Genomic DNA, 20993 nt, shown 5'->3' with positions numbered 1-20993 from the left:
TTTATTGAATCACAGAACTTCCTTTGTTACCACCCCTGAGAGGGGCAGAGATGTCCAGTCTGTCAGCGACTTCACCTTTTCTTGGGCTCCTTACAAGCCACCACATACCTCTGGGCCACATTGAGAGGAAGGGAAGAGCCATCTGCGTAGGATGTGTCCTCACACAGCACTGAGTAGTCATCCTGGGGCTGCAGCAGAGCAGACGGGAGGGGCTGGTCAAAGTAGCTCAGGCCAGGTCAGCCTGTCCTCTCCCTGCACTGCCCTAGAATGACAGGGCCTTGGGGCCATGGGCTGGCAAGTGCTCCTGTTGTCATCTTTCACTTGAGTCAAGATATCTTGGCCTCAGTCCCTGCGCACCAGAGCTCTTAGCAACAGAGGCCAAGGATAAAGGATTAAGAGCACAGAAAAGGTAGACTCGCTCGCTATACAGTTGGGCCATAACTGAAAGGCTTAGTGCTGCTTGTGGCCCCCGTGTTAAGGGGATTAAAGACCACACAGAGGACGATAGGCAGGGATCCTGCCCTCAGGCAATGTGCATCCACAGTAACAGTCATTAGGAGCATGAACCTTTTACCTTGAGGTTTGATCTCCTCTTAATGCAGAAGTGCAGTGAGACTGCAAGAACGGTAGGCCCACGTGGGGCTTGCTAGGGATCTCAGTGATGGCAAGGAGAGGGTGGAGGGTGGTTGGCAGGGCTGGAGGGGCTGACAGAACAAACTCGGGAAAGCAGAAGAGGGAGGGCAGCTTCCAGATCCTTCAGCTTGGAGGCTTGAAATGAGATAAAAATGGGAAGAAGCAGGAAGATGACTCCCGCCTGGTCAGCCTGGTTATAGTGTCAGGAACGTCCTATCCTGTGGGTGTGTCCTTACACGTTGTGGGGGGTGTGTGGATGAGTGCATGGCAGGTGGTCTGGGGATACAGGGCCACAATGAGCTTCCTCTTCTGGAATAAGGCCTCGGGGTCTGCCTCAGGGTTGGCCTTCCACTGGGGTGGTGGGATGATCTTCCACCGGCTCAGGATGTGTCTCCTGGGGTGGGGAGGGCTCGCGTAATGCATGGCCAGGGTTAGACCCCTTCCCAGCAACTAGGCTGTCTCCCAGACTTCCACTGCCACTTTCTCTTCACCTTCTTCATCCATGTCATCTACCTCATACCTGCCGACGATCACAAGGAAAATGCAGCAAGAGGACAGTCTTAGTGTGGGAGAGAGGGAGAGCAGAGCTCCCTTCACATGCCATCACCCCATAGCACCCCGTGGGGAGCTTTCCTCCCAATTTGCCATTAGGCAACAAAGCAGTGGCTAAGTAGGTATGAAAAGAGGACAGCCCATAGGGCTGGCGGGCACTCAGTTGTCGGTTGCGCTACTGTAACAGACAACCCCAGCCAGGATACACTGCTCGTCTCCATCCACAGACTTTACCACCAAGGCCACCACCTTGTCTCCAAGTTTGACCACATAGTCCCCTGAGGCTGGAATGGTCTCACAGAGGGGTGGAGCCTGTAAGTGGAACAAAGCTTATTCCCGGCACCTGGACACCAGTCCCTAACTTGCAGCTGATGCCCTCACTTGTCACCAGGCTTCCCGATCCACAGGGGATCAACACCTCTCTGTGTGTGGTCTCTGAGTCATTGTACAGGCTGGAGGTCCTGACCACTGTGAAATCGAAGGGAGCCCCTGAGGCACCAGAGATGTGTGCCTGCCCCCAGACCCAAGCTGCACTGAGCTGCTACAGAGCCTGGCTGGGAGGCCCAACCTCCTCGGTGAGCACCAAGGGCCCAGCATGAGCCCAGCCCCTTCTGCCCAATGTCCTGGGATTGCCGGGCTAAACAGACTGGCAAGACATCAGGACAGTGGACCCCTGGGGGAAGGATGTAGAAAGGTACACAGGGTGGCTTCTGAGTGGCTGTTCATATTGTTTCTTACTCTGGCTGCTGGTTACAGAAGTGTTCAGTTTGGGAAAATTTCAGAGTTGTATACTTATTTGTACTTTTCTTTTAGCATATGATATAATGCAATAAAAAGTTCAAAAAAAGATCAAGTGTAGCACCCTGACCTCCTCAGGCACAGCTGAATACACCCCCCTGATTTCAAACCAAACCATAATGGCAGCGTGATTACACTTAGATGAGTGAGGAATCTTCCCACTGTGGGTTTGCTGGGAGGGCAAGTCCTAGACTCAGCCTAGTGCCCCCCTCGCCCTCTCATACACAACACACTGACATAGAAGCATGTCCTGATTTACAATGTAATGGCTGTGCAGACCCCAGTTCCATATTTCTGCCGCTCTGGTGTCCATCCACTGCTCTGGGGTCAGGGTTTTCTGTTCAAAGGCATGGATACGCAGGAGCGCTTTGGCTAGGCAATCGTTCACCACCCTGGGGCGAGAGATGGGGTTAGGAAATATCAGGTCAGGGTTTAGGGCGCGGTCCTAACGCTAGTGTGATCATGGGGACTGTAGAGTCCGGTGGTTGTAGTCCAGAGGACGTAGGACCACGTGGGGAGTGGGCCATAACTGAAACCCTCGAAGCTGGGGCCACGAAGGCCGAATCCTCAAGGCCAGAGTCACGTTGGAGAGGGTGAGAGAGTGAGGTTGTCAGGGAAGGGGCAGTGGCCGGGGCTGTGGTCTGGGAGCTGCGTAAGGCGTTCCCCGGGCCTCACCTGTGTCTCTGAAGTAGCGGCCTCCCCTCGACCTTGGCCGACACCACCAGGACTTGGAAGCTGGACACGCAGCGAATGAGGCTCGTATCCTCCCCCTCCTACCACACGGAATAATTTGAAGGCAGCCGAACCCCTTCTCCCCCCCCCCACCCCCAGAAGCCCTTTGTCCCTCGTCCAGAGGCTCAGCTCACCACGTGCTCCGCTTCCCGGTCCCAGTGCAGCTTCTCCCTGAGGTATTCAGGCGCCGACTTCAATAGCGGCAGCCCAGCTGGGACCATGAAACCTCAGCCCTGACCCCGGTCACACCACCCTCCGCCCGTACAGGAGCTACTTCTGCTGGGCCACCTGCTTCCGCCCTTTGTAGACATCCTTAACGCAGCACTTCCACCCTCCGGAAGTCGGGTTCTTCCAACAGCCGAGGCTTTCTGCGCTTGCCCCCAGTTCGCGAGAGTGCATAAGCTCGCGAGAGTGCATAAGCTCGCGAGAGTGCATAAGCCCGACTCGCAGGAGCCGACGCTCATTGGCTGGCGCTCGCCGCCTGCCCAGCAGCCAGCGCGCGACGGGGCGGTTTTGAAACCTCCCTGCAGCCAGGAGAGGGTGCGCGAACCCGCGTTGCCGTGGCCTCCGAGGTGCCCCGGGACCGTGCCGGAAACAAGCATCTTGCAGCCCTGGCGACCCAGCCCTCCCCGGGTGTTGGTCACAGCAATCAACCCAGCTGCGATCCCTGACCGCTGCTCACGATGGGTCCTTACCGGGGGCACAGAGAGGGCACGGGCGCTTCTTCAACGTCTACCTGCTCTATTGCTTAAATCCTCGGCACCGGGTTCGCATCTACATGGGCTTCACAGTGAACCCTGTTCGTCGGGTCCAGCAGCACAATTGGGGCCGCAAATAATGTAGGGCCTGACGGACAGCAGGCGAGGGCCCTGGTAAGAGGGGTCGGTCTCTGTGCGAGGCGGAAGGCTTCCTGGAGGAGACGGGTCTCCGAGAAAGGCTGGGTCAGGCCTGTGACAGTGGGCAGGACTGGACGCGGTAGAAGTCTAGTGGCGAGGGTGGGGCCTACCATAGGGAGGAGACTAACGAGAGGCGGTGCCCTGACAAACTGGCTTTGGACCCAGCGAAGAGGTGGGCTAGTGAGGCAGCCGGGTCAACACTGGGCTGCTTTCTGTGGTTCGCCAATGAAACGCGACAGGCAGGAAACGGGGAGGAAAGAAGCTTAACCTGAATTCATAATTCAGGGACACCGACTTGGTACTTGGACCACAGCCCGCTCAAAGGAACACAAACCCATCCCAGTATTTATAGGAAAACAGGCATTTTCTTATCGATCTTAACTAGTGATTAATAGCAATTACGTGATTTGTGACCACTATTTATATGTTTTCTTTTTCTTTTTCTTTTTTTTTTGAGTTGGAGTCTCACTCGGTCGCCCAGACTGGAGTGCAGTGGCCACTCCTGGCCACCGCAGCCTCGCCTGCTGGGCTCTGGCGATCTGTCCGCCTCAGCCTTCTGAGTAGCCAGAATTACAGGCATGCGCTACCACGCCCGGCTGATTTTTTGATTTATTGTAAAGATGAGGTCTCGCTGCCCAGGTGGGTCTCGAACCCGCGGGCTCAGGCAATCCACTCACCTCAGCCTCCCAAAGGTGCAGGATTACAGGCTGAGCCACCGAGCCCGGCTTTATATGTTTTCTAATCAGAGTTTATACCGTAGGCAGTTGCAGACAAAATCAGTGTTCCTATCACATCAATCCTGTCACTCTTTCAAGTTGCAATGACTTTTTGACAATTGGGAATGGGGTGCTTTCCAATTGAATATAGTTCTTCGCTCACACCAGGAGTTTTTGGGTCACAAGACTTAATACTGAACAGCATACACATTGATTCAAAGGCATGAAAGAAAGCACTTGTCATGTAGAGACTAAGGGAAGAGAAACATTTTTGAGTTTAGGAAGTTTCAACAGAACTCATTTCTTATCTAGGACCCCCAGAAGCTTTTAGAGACGAGCAGTTTTTCTTTGCGCACTCTGCTTATGGGGGGCTAATGCAAATGACTGTGTTATTTCAGAACCCACAACAGTTACTAGATCCAAGGCTAGTGAAGGGAGGAGGAAGCAAAATGTGCACTTAAGCAGTTTTTTAAAAATTATTAATTTTTGAGTAGGAGTCTCACTCAGTCGACCAGTCTGGAGTGCAGTGGTGTTGTAGACATACTGCGAGTATTAAGGAGGCACCATCACTCTGGGAGTAAAATTACAGAGTCCTTTATTGCCGGCGGTTGAGAGCAGGCTCATGCCAGGAAAACTCTCGAGCCAGAATGGAACAAGCAAAGGGTTCATAAAGGCCTAAACTGCAATTTTGTCAGAGTCCAGTGCAGTGCAAACAGGAAATCTTGGTTACAGAGCAGTCAACAGAACAGTAACAATTACAGAACAGTTTATCTCAAGCATTTATAGAACAGCTTATCTGGGCTTTCGATCAAGCAGGATGTGGTTTACTGCTTACTGGACGGTTGGGGCAGTAGTCACCATGGTTGGTTTGCTAACAGGCATGTCATTCCATTCTTTTAGTTGTCTTACAGATGCGGTAAGACCTCTTGGATTTTGGATATAGTACAAACCGCTCAGCATTTCAGTCATTCGGGTACCTCGCAAGTGTGTGGTAGAGTGAAGTTGATTTACCAGAGTAAGTCCAAGGACAGCTGGGAGGATAATTTTAGAGTCTTTGGTTGTCCACCCTCCTGACGTCCCTTTTTGTGCACCTGATTGGCCAGCCTGCTGTTCTTCCTCCTGGGTGTATGTGGGTTGTCCTGGGAGCGAAGGGACTGGGAAGGTTTTAGTGAGTAGGATAGTGAGGGGCTCGACTGGGAGATCGGCCGCCTCTTGAGCAGCCTCGTCAGCTAGGCAATTGCCTGGTGCCTCTGGAGTGTCTGGTTTTTGGTGTCCTCTGTAATTAATGACTGCCACCTCCCTGGGGAGCCATATAGCTTTTAAATGGGCTAAAAGTTCCTCTTTGCTTCTTATTGTCTTACCTGCCATGTTGAGGAGTCCTCGTTCCCGGTAGATCATGGCATGGACATGAAGAGTGACAAAAGTGTACCTGCCATCAGTAAAGATAATTGCCTGTTTTCCTGTTCCCCAGCAGGGCTTTGGTCAAAGCAATTAGCTCAGCCTTCTGGGTGGATGTGCTGCTGGGCAAAGACTGTGACCAGATTACATCTGAACTGTGGTCACCGCTCCGCCAGCCTTGAGAACTCCCTTTACCACCTGACTGCTGCCATCTGTGAACAAACAGGTCAGCATCAGCTCAGTCCAGGGAAGTGTCCTGAAGATCGGGACGGTTGACTTGGGAGACATTCAACACGTCCTCACAATTATGAACTGGAGTCGTCAGATTATCATCGGGCATTAGAGTGACTGTATTGAGACTCTCATTAGGAGAGAAAGGGTTAGGTTTTTACCAAAAGTCAGTTTGTCTGCCTCCTTAACCAGTATAGCAGTGGTGGCGATGGCTGGAAGACAGGATGGCCATCCAAAGGCCACTGGATCCAACCTTTTGTACAAATAAGCCACTGGTCACCGCCAAGGTCCTAAGTCTGGGTAAGAACCACCTTTGTTATTCCTCAGTGTTTATGAATAAACAAGTAGAAGGTCTTTGTAACATCTGGGAGGGCGAAAACTGGGGCTTGTGTAAGAGCCATCTTTCACTGCTGGAATGCTCATTCCACAGTGGCAGTCCATGTCAGAGGTTGATTCCCTGCTGTGGTGGAATATAGGGGCTTGACAATCTCAGGAAATCCTGGTATCCATAACCAACAGTATCCCGATGCCCCTAGAAATTCTTGTACTTGTTTTGTTGAGGTTGGGGTAGGGATTCGGACAATTGCCTCCTTCTGGGCCATGTTTAGGATTTGTTTACCGTTTTGTAGCCAATATCCTAAATAGGAGACCTCGGCCAAGCAGAGTTGAGTCTTTTTAGCTGATACACAGTAGCCCAGGTCCTGGAGGAGCTGCAACAAATTCTTGATATCTTTTAAGCAAGTGTTTATGTCTGTTGCAGCAAGCAAGAGATTGTCTACATACTGGAGCAAAATACCTTCGGGGTGTAAGACACAGAACCCTGGTAAGTCCAGTTGCAAGGCTTCTCCAAAAAGAGTCAGGGAATTTTTGAATCCTTGTGGCAGCTGGGTCCAAGTCAGCTGACTGGTCTCCCCTGAGCCAGTAGCCATCCATTCAAAGGCAAAAATGGGCATGCCGAGAGATCCATTGTCTTTTAGATCTAACACAATGTGGACTTGAGGCTGGGAAGGAAATAGGCTGAGTAATGTATAAGGGTTCAGGACATGGGATGGGTAGTTTTGACTGACATATTAACCTCTCAGAGATCCTGGACTGGTCAATAACCAGACGTTCCTCATTTCTGAACTGGCAAGAAGGGAGTATCCCATGCCGATTGGCAGGGCGTCAGGATATTAGCCTTTAAAAGTCTTTTGAAACCGGGCTTGGTGGCTCAGCCTGTAATCCCACGCCTTTGGGAGGCTGAGGTGAGTGGATTGCCTGAGCCCTCGGGTTCGAGACCTGCCTGGGCAGCAAGACCTCATCTCTACAATAAATCAAAAAATCAGCCGGACGTGGTAGCGCACACCTGTAATTCTGGCTACTCGGAAGGCTGAGAAGGAAGGATTGCTGGAGCCCAGCAGGTGAGGCCGCGGTGGCCGGAAGCGGCCACTGCACTCCAGTCTGGGCGACCGAGTGAAACTCCAACTCAAAAATAAATAAATAAATAAAAGTCTTTTGATGTGAGGAGCAATACCCCTCCGTGCCTGCAAACTCACAGGGTACAATCTTATTCTGACCGGGGTGGCTGATGCTACTAGACTCACCACAACTGGGGGATGGTGTTGTGCCAATCCTGGCGGGTTAGTCTCTGTCCAAGCTAGAGGTTGATCTCATTGTAGTTGTTGAAGCTAACCTGATGAAAAGTCCCCAGCCTGAAGATCAGAAGAGCTTAGAAGGTACTCTTCAGAGAGAGGAATGGTTAAGAGTATTTGATAGGTAGGAGTCTTGTCTGGTGAGAACACAAATGTTCTTCTCAGTTTACAAAGCAAGTCCCAGGGGGCAGGGGCAGTCAGGGGATGTTAGAAACTAGTGAGTAACAGCTTTTTGCCCTAATTTACCTGGCTGGCTGGAAGTAAACCAACAGTCACTGATTGTGCCTGTCACCCCTGAACAGCAACCCCTTTGTTTGACATGGAACCCAGGGGTGTTTGTAGGACAGAGAAATCTGCCCCGGTGTCTACCAGAAATTGGACCAGGTGGCCTTGATAGCTGAGGTTACCATGGGCTCTTGGGGACCTAAAAAATAGAACCCTGCCCCCTTCAGACTGACTCATTTTCTGAGCCCACCCCCCATCCTCCGTGTTTGGCAGGGCCAGGACTGACCTCAGGCGATGGGGACAGTCCTTTTTCCAGTGGCCAAACTCTTTGAGATATGCATGTTGATCTTTAGCCAATGGGGAATGCCCAGTCCCTTTTTGTCCCTTCCTGTTTTCCCCTTTTTTCTGGTGAGTTGGCTTTGATTCAGTCCGGGTGGCCTGAAGGGCAGCCACCAATATTTTTGTCTGTCACTTGGCCGTTTTATCTGCTGTCTGAGCTGCCCGTTCTTGTTTTTCGGCATCCCGGTTATTAAAAATTTTATGCGCCACTTTAAGCAGCTGAGAGATATTTATTCCCATGGAGCCCTCTAGCTTTGCAACGTTTTCCAGATGTCGGGGGCCAACTGAGCCACAAAAGCTAGATTAACAGCCCGAGCATTTTCGGGTGCTGAGGGGTCTAACAGGGTATAGGTATGAAACGCCTCTCAGAGACGTTCAAGGAATGTCTCCGGTGACTCCTCAGGACCCTGATGAATCTCTTGGTGGTCTTTGAAAGATTACTAGGTTTCCAGGCCGCTCCACTCAAACCAGCCAAGAGAGTCCAGTGATAAGTGTCTAATGCCCTGGATCCCCACTTGGTGTTAGGATCCCAGTCAGGACGGGAAGGGGGAAAACTTCGCTCCAAACTTTCTGAATCCCCTCCTCTGTACCAGCAGTTGAGGCCAAGATAGACTTTCTAGCCTTAACCTTGATTCACTCTCATTTCTTAGAGGTAAAAATTCAGGAGTTGCTGACAATCATCCCAGATGGGACGATGAGTGTGCAAAATAGACTCGACTAGAGAGGTCAAAACTTGGGGTTTTTCTGAAAACGGGGAGTTTGGGCCCTTCCAGATGTACAAATCAGAGGTGGAAAGGGGAACATATACCAAGAAGGGCCATTATCCTGGTCCATTCCCCACAGAGGGGGAACTTCCCGGAGGGGAAGAAGAGGGGCTGGTTCCATCTGGGATGGAAGTGAGAGGCAAGAGTTGGGGAGGGCAGGAGAGAGGTGGAAGAAGTGATGGTGGGTGAGGAAGTCGGACTGTAGGGAGGAGGAGAAAAGAAGGGAAGAAGTTCATCAGGGTCAGTGGGGGATAAAACAGTAGAAGGCATGAGGGAGCTGAACATTACGGGAGAGGACAGAGGGACTTAGAGATGAGCAGATGGGGTTGGGGTCGAGACTCAAGGGAACATACTTTTAACCAGGGAAGGGGATTCTGAAACAAACCCAGCCACTGGTCAATATAAGGGCATTGGTCTGGGTGACCAGGTGTTCCTGTGACAAGCTTCTAAACCGACTGAGGACCGTGAACATCCAGAGACTCAGTAGACGTCCATCCAACATCAAATGAAGGTCAGTCAGGCTCACAGAGGGTTCAGAGCCTGCCTTTTAAAAGGCAGACACCGTAGTCCTCACTAAATCCAGCAGAAAAGTTTTTTATCATACAGTCCAGGGGACCGGAGGGTCAAGAAAGACCTGATCACATACTGAGAGAAACAGATGAGAAAAAGGCAGTGAGTCGGATCCAAAGTTCTGACAGAGGTATACAGGAAAAATGCAACATTAAGGAGGAGAATCGGGAGTGAAGAGTCAGATGTCTCTGTTCAGTCAACACCATGACTTAGTGAACAATGACTCTGGGGCAGCCTTATCAGACTGGGTTCCCCCAACAAACAGAGATACAGACAGAAACCAAACTGAAATCTTTCCTTGCAGGAAATGTAGAAGGACTCAAATATGTTTGGGTGAAGGGAAGTTGGTGGTCATTTCAGATCCCTCCAGGCAGGAAGTACAGTTACGGAGCCCTGGAACGTCTCAGGGGACACCTCCCTTATAACTTCTCAACAAAGTCGGAGAGATCCAGAGTGAGACGTTTCCTGAGCTTTGCCAATCTCTCTGGGGCTTCCAAATGTTGTAGCTGAATTGCAAGCATTAAGGAGTTGCCATCACACTGAGAGTTAAATTATAGAGTCGTTTATTGCCAGCAGTCGTGAGCAGGCTCACGCCAGGAAAACTCTCGACCCTGAATGGAGCAAGCAAGGGGTGTATAGAGGCCAAAACTGCAATTTTTCAAGGTCGGATGTGGGTCAAACAGGAAATTTTGGTTACAGAGCAGTTACAATTACAGAACAGTTTAGCTCAAGCAGTTTCAGAACAGCTTATCTGGGCTGTTCAGTTACAGAACACTTAACAGAACAGTAAAAATTATAGAACAGTTATCTCAAGCAGTTACATAACAGCATATCTGGATTTTCCGTGAAGCAGGATGTGGTTTACTGCTTAATGGATGGTTATTTTGCTAACAGGCATTTCACTAGCATGCTCATGGCCATCACAGCATCTGCTCACTAGGCTCATGTGATCCTTCCACCTCAGCCTTTCATGTAGCTGAAACTATGGGCGCCCTGTACCACACCCAGCTAGATTTTTGATGTAGTGTAGAGACGAGGTCTCTCCAAGTTTCCCAGGCTGGTCTTGAACCCCTGGATTCAGACAGTCCTCTCGCCTTGGCCTCCCAAATTGCTGGGATGCAGGCATGAGCCACCGAGCTGGGCTATTCAAGTAGTCTTATGTTTAGCCTTAATCACAAAGGAAAATTTCTAAATTTAACCTTAAACATTCCATTTGATAAAAACTGGCCTAGCAAGAGATGATAAGCAATTTCTATTTTCTGTAGTTTCTAGGGAGAGGTGTTCATTTGCTAAGTGCTATACTAGAATCACAGGCTGCATGTTGAGTCCTCCTTAGCTGCAATTTTAGAGCAATAGGGGTTTCATATGATAGGTCTCTTGGGAGGGACCTGATGATTAAGACTGGGGTCTGGCAACCGGGGAATTGGGGAGCAGGCGGGAGTTGGAAAAGAGCCTAGAAGGGAAAGAAACTGAGTTCAAGTACTTAGAACACTGGAGGCGGGGCCTGAGGTCGTGCAAGGGAGACCAACCTCCGTGAAGGGGGCGGGGCCTCGTGGCTAGGTTTGAAGGCCATGTGACGACTGAAGAACCTTGGGGAGCACATTCGGCTTGCCACTGGCTGTGGGGGCCGGACTCACAGACTGCACCCTCTTCTCCTCCCCTGGGAGATGGTGCTCATCGTGCATGGCTTCCCGGTGCCAGTGTCTGCCCTTGGGCTGAGAAAGGCATGCCGGGATTTGGGCCCTGCCCCTAGCCGCCTCCCACCGCTCTGGTGTCCCCCACCGGCAGTTTGAGTGGGCCTCGCAACAGCCGCAGGCCTCGCACAGCTTGCCACATTTTGCTCGCGCCTGCCCTGCAAGGAAGCCTTCACCTTCCATCATTTTCCATCTGCGTGTGCTGGTGCACATGCTGCCTGCGCCGTCCTGGTCACGTCTGCTGCTCACCCTGCGCTGGCTGCACCCAGATTCCTCGTGATGTCTGCCTGCCGCTGCAGTCACACATGCCGGTAGCCTTCGGGACACCACCTCCTCGGACCTCAGCTCCAAGATACCACACTGGTCCCTTTGCTGACACCAAGCCTGAACTGAATCAGTATGTCACAGAGGCCTCATTCTGCACTCTGTGTGCCCCAGCGACGTAAGTGAGATTCACCCGGGTGGGGGCTAGTCTAGGGAGCAGACGATGTCAGGTCAGGCTGTTTGTTGAGGGACCATTCTATAGGCACACTTTGTCCACCATGTCCCCATCTTGAAAATGGCGATGATGGTACTTGTGGCCGTTCTGGGACTAGCCAATACTTGCTTAGGGCCTTTGTTCCCTATGATCACAAGTTTCTTCATTAGACCTTCTGTTTTGATAACATGCCACCTTCTCAGTGACGTCTTCCCTGGCTCGATAGTTAAAATTGAGCTCTTTATATCATTAGTGTCTCCCACCAGCCCCTATACTAAACTCCCAGAGGGCATCTCTTGTTCACTACTAGAACAAGATCCCTCACAGAGTAGCTGGTCAATAAATATTTAATCAAGTAGCACATGACGGGCCTGGCTTCTACTCAGTTCTAAATATAAGTAAGCTGAGTATTTGACCTTCGGAGACTAAGTGAACTCCCTGAGTTTACTTAGCCTGTAGGAAACTACAGTGACCCAGCTGTTCCATAATCACTGCTAATGCTCAGCAGGAGTTAGCCAGTTTAGTTCCCAGAGTTTGGGAGAGGGTAACAGAGGAGGGAGGAGCAAGCATTTGAGCAGGCTCTCCTATGCCTGCAGGCACCACATCCTAAGGTTTCTCCAGATTGCCTCTGAGGTCACAAATTCTTTCAAATTGTCCAGAATCACCAGGCACGGTGGCTCACACTTGTAGCTCAGCACATTGGGAGGTGGAGGCTAAAGGATTGCTTGAGTCCATGGGTTCAAGACCAGTTTGGGCAACATGGTAAGACCTCATCTCTACGAATCCAAAAAGTGGCTGAGCACGGTGGTGCGACACCAGTAGTTCTAGCTACTTGGAAGGCTGAGGGGAAGGATTGCCTGAGCCCCGCAGTTCGAGGCTGCGGTGGCTGTAATTGTGCCACTGCACTCCGGTCTCAGTGACAGAGTGAGACTTTGACTCAAAAAATAAAATAAAACATAGAGACTGTCCAGGATCCTCGTTCCTTCTTGTTTCTGAGTCATCAGAGTTTTGTTCATTCCAATTCCAAACTCCAGCCCCCAAAGCAAGCTCTGTAGATCAACTAGTCATGTTTGTCCCCTCTTTGTAATCCACCACCAGCTGGACACAGTAGCTCACACTTGTAATCCCGGCACTGTGGGAAGCGTAGTTGAAAGCAGTGCCTGATCCTTCAGGTTTGAGACCAGTCTGGGCAACGTGGACTGGTCTCTACAATAAATCAAATAAATTAGCTGAGCATGGTAGCACACATCTGTAGTTGTACCTACTTGGAAGGCCAAAGCAGAAGGATGACCTGAACCCGGGAGGTACCCCAGACTCCACCCTTTTCTTAGCTACGACAGCCAAATCCCAGCCCTGGCTTAGATCCCTCCGACTTTTTACCCACAAAACCTTCATCACGGCGATCTGCTCAGCACTCGCCACTCCAACCCACTAAGCCACAGCACACCAAGGAGGGCACAGAGCCAGATACCTGGGAGATCAGTTGAGTGTCAGAGTGTAGGTAAGCTGGGCCGAGCCACCCTAGCCCTGCTGAGGTTCTCGCTCCAAAGTTCCCAAAGCAGAAACCAGCTCCTATGAATCTGTTCCCTTCTCTGTCATCCCTGCCCTTTTCTCATGCATTCCCATTTCAACCACTCCAGTATGACGAGGGTTTCTGTCCTTTCTTTCTGCTTAGCCATTAGAGTTTTGTTTATTCCCATACTGAACCCTGACAACAAAAGCAAAATCAGTGGCTCAATCGGCCGTATTTGCCTCTGAATCAAAATGTGGAGTGTGGCTGGGCTAGTGGGATCAGAGGCCAGACCACCGGGGAGGTATCCCCATGTGAGGAGCCTGTGGAGCTCAAGGAGGGCAGTGGTGGGGAGAGGAGCCCACTGGATGGGGACTAGGCACCACAGCAAGAAGTAGTAAGATAACGCTGGCAAGGAGTTAGGTCAGGAAGGTCCTAGATCTTCTTAAGTGCAGGTTAGAATCTCCCAAAGACCTTCAAAAACCTGCATCTGGACCCTGGCCTACCCAGAGAGAGCCTTAGTTGGACTGGGCCTGGATATGGGATTTTGTAAAGCTTTGCAGGTGAATTAGCTAGGTGTAGTGGCTCATGCCTATGGGAGGCTGAGCCAACAGTACTGCCTGAACCCAGGAAATCGAGACAAGCTTGAACAACATGACAAGACCTCCTCTCTACCCTAAATTAAAAAGTTACCCAAGTATGGTGGCATGCACCTGTGGTTCCAGCTACAGGCAAGGTTTTGGTGGAAAATTCGCCTGAGCCCAGGAGGTTGAGACTGCGGTAGTTGATCATGCCACTGAACTCTAGCTTGGGTGACAGAGACTCTGACTCAAAAAGAAAAAAGCACTGCAGGTAAATTAAAGGGACAGCCAGAATTGAGAATCACCGCACTAGGGCTTGATTCAGTTTTGAATCCCAGCTCCACACTTACTAGCTTGGTAAGCTTGGGCAAGTTGCTCAATCACCCTACACCTCAAAGTCCTTATGCTAAAGCAAGAATTCAGCAAACAGTACTGTCGTGACGACATTAAGGGAAGCGGGTCAGTCTCTGGACCTTGACACAGTAGCAACATGGTGCTGGACCAGGACACCTCCCGCCCACCACTGGAGTATGTGAAGAGGGTCCCGTTCATCAATTACACTCCAAAGGGGCTGGTGACACTGGAGAACTTCAAGGCATGCCTGATGACCTGCTGATCAGCACCTACCCAAAGGCAGGTGGGTAAACAAGACCACCCATTCCCTCCTGGGTTGCAGTCCTCACCTTGGCCAGCAGTGCTGCCCTCAGCCCTGCTCACCTCTCATCTTCCTCCCTCTCGCCACAGGCACCACTTGGATCAGCCACATACTGGACGATCTACCAGGGCAGTGATGTAGAGAAGTGTAACAGGACCCCCATCGTCACTCAGGTGTCGTTCCTTGAGTTCCGTGTCCCAGGGCCTCCCTCAGGTGTGTGCCCGTGTGCTGGAGGCAAGGGGAGTAGAGGGAAACAGGACTGGGACTCCAGCTCACTAGACCTTTCCCAACCTGTGGTTCAGGTGTGGAGATCCTTCAAGATATACCGGCTCCACATCTCATCAAGACACACCGGCCGCTGGCCCTGCTCCCTCAGACTGTGTTGGAACAGGTCAAGGGCAGCCAGGAAGGAGGCTCCACAGCCATCCCAGCTTTGGGCCTGTTTTTCTGGTAAGGCCTCCTCACTTCCTTGAGGCTTGTCTCTGGTTTTGTTTTGTTTTTAGTCAGAATTTCACTCTGATGCCCAGGTTGGAGTGCAAGTGCACACTCATAGCCACTTCAGCCTCAATCTGCAGGGCTCAGATTATCCTTTCACTTCAGGCTTCCAAGTAGCTGGAACCACAGGCACGCACCACCATACCCTGCAATTTTCTCAAATTTATTGTAGAGATGAGGGCTCACCAAGTTGCCCAGGCTGGTCTCGAATTCCTGTACTCAGGCAATCTTCCTGCCTCCACCTCGCAAAGTGCTGGAATTACAGGCATGATCCACAGGCCCAGCCAGAGCCTTATCTCACCTTGGTGGGAGAGACCACCTGCCTCTAGCTCTGGTGTGGGTCAGACGACCAGGAAAGTGAGACCCTTCACACCTAAGAAAGCAGAGCCTGGGTGCCCATAGGTCTGGGGAGGAGGGGGCTGGTAGGGATGCGGCATGCCTTGCTCTAAATGTGGGTATTTTGGCATTAATGGATGTTAAATTAGAATAAAACATGGTTCCTGGGACAAGCCAGGACTTTGCCATCAGAGCAGTGTTCAGACCCTATCCCAGTCATAATTGTACCGTGAGATCTCAAGCAAGCCGCTTCTAAGCCCGTTTCCCACTTTGGAAAACCAAAAGCAAAACTGCTGTGGGGGGTACTGTGTGGTGATGGTGCTGGAGGTGGTTCCTCTGCCCCTGCAGATAGTCTATGTTGCCCGCAATGCCAAGGATGTGGCCGTCTCCTACTACCATTTCCTACCATATGGCCAAGTTATACCCTGAGCCTGGCATCTGGGACAGCTTCCTGGAGAAGTTCATGGCTGGAGGTGTGCCTGACAGAGGAAGGAGGAGGGGCGCTGGAGACAAGGAGCAGCTAGCCAAAATGATGACCTACCCTGTGTCCTTTCTGCAGTCTCCTATGAATCCTGGTTCCAGCATGTGCAGGAGTGGTGGGAGCTGAGTCGCACCCACCCTGTCCTCCACCTCTTCTATGAGGACATGAAGGAGGTGAGGCCATCTGTTACTGCTTCCTTCCAGGTCGCCCCTGGGAGGCAGTAACTCTGAGGCCCTGAGGAGCCTCTTAGACCCCTCCCCTAGGGCAGCCAACACGGCATCCTGGATTCCACATCCAGCGTTCCTGGCCTAGGCTCCTCAGCTACGATGCCACTTTGATGCACCGCTCATATCTTCTAGCACCTGAGTGAGCCACATGTGATAAAAACAGCAGTTTATTGCTATTGCTCATTGGTGCCAAAGGGTGTGTCAAGCCCTGGACCCACAGTCATAGAAGACTGCCAAAAACATTAGGAACAAAACACTGATTATTACAAATACAGGAAAGACAACAATTACATTTGCTCCAGGGAAACAGGACCAGAGTCAATGTCCTGGCTTTGAAGTTCCTAGTTGAAGTGGGCAGATCATTGTTGAGGCTTTTGTTTGCCTAATGAGCAACCCAAACCTTTACTGAAGAGGTCTCTGCTGCTCCAGAACCCCAGAAGGGAGATTCTGAAGGTCTTGGCATTTCTGGGACACTCACTGCCAGAGGAAACTGCGGACCACATTGTCCAGCACACGTCATTCAAGGAAATGAGGAAGAACTCCACGTGTAACTACAGCACCGTCCCCCTCGAAGTCATGGCCCACCGGATCTCCCCTTTCATGAGGAAAGTTGGGTGCCTCGCCAGCACAGGTGTTTGGGGAGGGTGGGAGCAGCGCCCTGAACTCTTCAGCCACTCAGGGCATCTTCTGCAGTCCAACCACAGCCTTGCTTCCTCCCTCTCCCCAAGGTATCATTGGAGACTGGAAAACCACCTTCACTGTGGCCCAGAATGAGCATTTTGATGCCAACTATGCTGAAAAGGCAGCAGGCTGCGACCTCACCTTCCCCTCGTAGCTGTATGGGGTGTTCCCTGGGAATTCCTCCAATGGGAATGTGGGAAACAGGACTGACCCATGGGCTTAAGAACAAAATGTGATTTCTGTACAACACAGAGCCTCTATTGGAAGCCAACAAAAAACCTGAGCTGAAAGAGTAAATGACCCCTGGACCAGACGAGGCCATCACTCACCCACCCCCTGCCCCAAACCAAGCCACCAGCTCCCCAGCTTGTCCTCTCAGGGAAAGCGAAAGAGGGTCTGCCGAAGAACAGAACTTCCTTTGTTACCACCCCTGAGGGGGGCAGGAGATGGCCAGTCTGCCAGCGACGTCACTTTTCCTTGGGCTCCTTGCAAGCCACCATGTATCTCTGAGCCACGCTGAGGGGAAGGGAAGAGCCATCTACATAGGACGTGTCCTGAGACAGGACTGAGTAGTCATCCTGGGGTTGCAGCAGAGCAGACAGGAGGGGCTAGTCAGAGAAACCCAGGCCAGGCCAGCCTATCCTCCCCCTGCACTGCCATAGACTGACAGGAGCCTCTGGGCCGTGGGCTGCCAAGCACTCCTGTCTTCATCTTTCACTTGAGTCAAGATATCTTGGCCTCAGTCCCTGCTGCACCAGATATCTTAGCAATAGAGGACAAGATAGGGATGAAGAGCACGGAGAAAGTAGACTCGCTCCCTACACAGTTGGGCCATAACTGAAAGACTTAGTACTATTTGGGGCTCCCATGTTAAGGGGATTAAGGATAACACAGGGCGATAGGCAGGCATCCTGCCCTCAGGCAATGTGCATCCACCATAATGAGTCATTAGGAGAATGAGCCTCTTACCTTGAGGCTCTATCTCCTCTAAATGCAGAAGTGAGGTGAGACTAGAAGAATGGTAAGTGAATGTGGGGCTTCCTAGTGAACCTTAAGCTGGCAAGAACAGGGTGGAGGGTGCTTGGCAGGGCTGGAGGGTGTGACAGAAAATTCGGGAAAGCAGAAGAGGGAGTGCAGCTTCCAGGTCCCTTCAGCTCAGAGGCTGGAGATGAGGAGAAAGCGGGAGAAAGTGTGAAGATGACACCCTGACCAGTCTGATCGGCCTGGTTCTTGTGTCAGGAACATCCTCTGCTGGGAGGTAGCCTTATCCGTTGTGGGGGTGTGTGCATCAGGGCATGGTAGAAGCAGGTGGTCTGGGGATACAGGGTGAGCACGAGCTTCTCCTTCTGTAATAAGGCCTCGGGGCCCGCCTAAGGGTTTGTGGGGCCCGCCTAAGGGTTTGCCTTCTGCTGGAGCGATGGGATGATCTGCCACAGGCTCAGGATGTGTCTCCAGGGGTGGCAAGGGCTCAAGTTCACCCATGGCCAGGGTTAGACTCCTTTCCAGCAGTTGGGCTGCCTCCCAGGCTTCCCCTGCCACTTCTTCTTCGCCTTCTTCATCCATGTCATCTATCTCATACCTGCAGAGGATCACAAGGAAATGCAGCAAGAGGGCAGTCTGAGTCAGGGAGAGAGGAAGAGCTCGAAGAGCCAGATGGTCCCTTCACACGCCATCCCCCCATAGCGCCCCCTGGGGAGCTTTTCTCCCAATTTGCAGTTAGGCGGCAAAGCAGTGGCTAAGTAGGTGTGACAAGAGGACAGCCCATGGGGCTGGCGGGCACTCACTTGGTGGCGGCATTGCTGTAACGGACCACCTCAGCCAGGATACACTGCTTGCCCCATCCATAGCCTTTACCACCAGGGCTGCCACCTTGTCTCCACGTTTGTCCACATAGTACCCTGAGACAGGAATGGTGTCACAGAGGGGTGGAGCCTGTATGTGGAACAAAGTGTAAGCCCCGGCTCCTGGACCAGCCCCTACCTTGCAGCTGATGCTCTCATTTGTCACCAGGCTTCCCGATCCATAGGGGCAGGGTCATCAATACCTTTCTTTGGGTGGTCTCCGAGGCATTGTACAGGCTGGAGATCCTGGCCACTGTGAAATGGAAGGGAACCCCTGAGGCACTAGAGATGTGTGCCTGCCCCCAAATCCAAGCTGCACTGAGCTGCTAGAGGAGCCCGGCTGGGAGACCCAACCTCCCCAGTGAGCAACAATGCCCTAACACAAGCCCAGCCCCTTCTGCTAAATGTCCTGGGACCACCAGGCTAAACAGACTGGCAAGACATCAGGACAGTGGATACCCCTGGGGGAAGGAACTAGAAAGAGACACAGGGTGGCTTCCGAGTGGCTGTCCACATTGTTTCTTACTCTGGCTGCTGGTTACTGAAGTGTTCAGTTAGGGAAAATTTCATTGAACTGTATACTTATGTGTACTTTTCTTTTAATATATATTATAATCCAATAAAAAGTTTTAAAAAAAAGATCAAATGTGGCACCCTGACCTCCTCAGGCACAGCTGAATAACCCCCTGATTTCAAACAACACCATAATGGCAGCGTGACGACACTCAGATGAATGAAGAATCTTCCCACTATGGGTTTGCTGGGAGGGGAAGAGAGGTGGGAGAGCCAAGGAAATGACAGTCCGAAGGGGTTCGGAGGGTTGGCTTTAAGACACAGAAGGCGTGACTCTGTAAACCAACCACTAGAAGAAATGGGAATCCTTGGAAGGACGAGGCTGACTAGCCCAGCCCCAAAGGCGAAGGGAGGTGACGGGGAAATCATCTAAGCCTGCGGAGGTAGAACTAGGAAGTCCCTGCCTCTAAAACTGGGAATGATCTCCATTCCCTTCCCAGCGTCAGATCCACTCTGCCAGAAACCCCATGGGGTGCTTCTACCAGGCTATGGCCACAGGCTCCCCACAGAGAAATGTGACTGCTGCTCTCAGGATCTCATTCAACCTGATCATCCAGTTTGCTCTCCAATTTACCAATCCATCTCTCTTCCAACAGAAACCTGACTTCAGCCATTTTGTCTAGGGTTTTCCAGAGGATGCTGAGGGTGGGGAAAAGGGAGAGATCTGGCTGAAACACACAGCATAGACTTCCTTTTCTAGTTATGGCACCCTGGGTTATTCAGGCCAACCCCACTGCTTGAAACTAGAAGTGCTCAGTATATGTTTATTATTCTTCCTTTTGTTAGAAAGCAGGATTTATTGAGAGGACACAAAAGCCCCCCAGGTGGGAAGGGACCAGAGGGTGTTGCCTGGTTTTTTAGTCTTAAAAACATAAAAGACAAGACAGCAGAAACTCAAAAAAGTAAGCAGGATTCCAGAGAGGTAAGCAAAGCAGATGAAGTGGCTCTTGGCAAATCCAGAACCAGGGATAGATCACTGCCTGGGACAGCTCAGAAATTATTTCACAGACGGGAGGAGAGGATGTGCAGTCAAACCTCACTGCTAATCACCACCTCAGCTCCCCCTCAGATCATCAGGGGTTAGATTCTCACCAGGAGGACCTAACCTATACCCCTCACATGCGCGGTTCACAATAGGTTTCCCGCTCGTTTAAGAATCGAATGCCCCCGCTGATATGACAGAAGACAAAGTTCAGCTCGCCAGCCACTCACCTCCTGCTGTGCAGCCCAGTTCCTAACAGACCACAAACTGGGGACTCCTGGTCTAAGGAAACTAAAAACAGTTCAGGAAATGATCTCAGGACCCCAGAAGGGTTAAGCAGTCATTTCCATGACTCTCAGCTTTACCAGATCATTCTCTTTCTGATGGGAACAAGAGACAAAATTAAGAGGCAAAAATATTGACCGACTGAGAAACTGGCCTTGGAAACACAGGGAAACAATGTGGGCGATACCTGAAACTGGTAATTTCTTACTCCCAAATGCCCTGGCCCTAGCTGGGTCACTTGTTGTCCTTCCTAGTTCTCGAGGAACTCTGTGCAAGGTCCTACCAATCCTCACAACTTGTGGTGAAAATGGACATGGAGCATCATCCCCGATTTTGCAACTCAGGCAAGTGTGCTCTTTCTGCTCTAATTCCATCCCTATGCTCCGTTCCTGGAAATCTCATAGTCTTTCCAGAGACAGCTGTAGACACATAAAAGGCCATGGAGCCATTCGACCTTCTTCAATGGGCCAGAACACTTCAGCATTCCATGCGTTGAGGAGGCCCTATTGGACACCACTTTTCCTGCAGCCTCTGAAAGGCTGAGAAACCCTGCTGGGGATGTGTGCAATTCTCTATCATGCCTCCAACACAGGGTTCATGTTGGGGAGAGGGAGCGGCATCTTCAGTAGTCAGGGCCCTGAAACCATCATCAGTACTTCTCATTTCTGCATCTTGAGGGCTGCCAAAAA

At 51.3% G+C, this 20993-nt stretch overlaps 1 protein-coding gene and 2 pseudogenes across 1 annotated transcript; 1 reads left to right on the top strand and 2 right to left on the bottom strand.

The window, feature by feature from the left end:
- Nucleotides 1–71: 71 nt before the first annotated feature.
- LOC103255802 (SAGA-associated factor 29-like) lies at nucleotides 72–20619 on the bottom strand. The gene is made up of 7 exons (XM_008053750.1): nucleotides 20588–20619; nucleotides 19612–19676; nucleotides 18625–18717; nucleotides 1349–1499; nucleotides 1118–1153; nucleotides 876–1027; nucleotides 72–193 (listed from the first exon to the last, which is right to left on the bottom strand). Exons 1-7 carry the CDS (start codon nucleotides 20617–20619, stop codon nucleotides 72–74), a joined length of 651 nt encoding a protein of 216 aa, XP_008051941.1.
- Nucleotides 2177–3317, bottom strand: LOC103255797 (annotated as a pseudogene).
- Nucleotides 14239–16883, top strand: LOC103255793 (annotated as a pseudogene).
- Nucleotides 20620–20993: the final 374 nt, after the last annotated feature.

Source organism: Carlito syrichta, unplaced genomic scaffold, assembly GCF_000164805.1.
Source record: "Carlito syrichta isolate Samal-C Ts95f unplaced genomic scaffold, Tarsius_syrichta-2.0.1 Scaffold288416, whole genome shotgun sequence".
Lineage (NCBI taxonomy): Eukaryota > Metazoa > Chordata > Mammalia > Primates > Tarsiidae > Carlito > Carlito syrichta.
The sequence above is the reverse complement of the archived record's forward strand: the minus strand, read 5'-3'. Positions and strand labels throughout refer to the sequence as shown.

What these genes read in the sequence shown, in the direction of transcription:
- LOC103255802 (XM_008053750.1), bottom strand. Translation starts at nt 20,619, where the DNA reads ATGTCCATTTTCACCACAAGTTGTGAGGATTG. An exon ending in GTTGGAAGAGAGATGGATTG is followed by an intron (nt 18,718 to 19,611) that starts GTAAATTGGAGA and finishes TCCATTTCACAG; the next exon opens with TGGCCAGGATCTCCAGCCTG. An exon ending in ATGGATGAAGAAGGTGAAGA is followed by an intron (nt 1,028 to 1,117) that starts GAAAGTGGCAGT and finishes TCCCCACCCCAG; the next exon opens with GAGACACATCCTGAGCCGGT.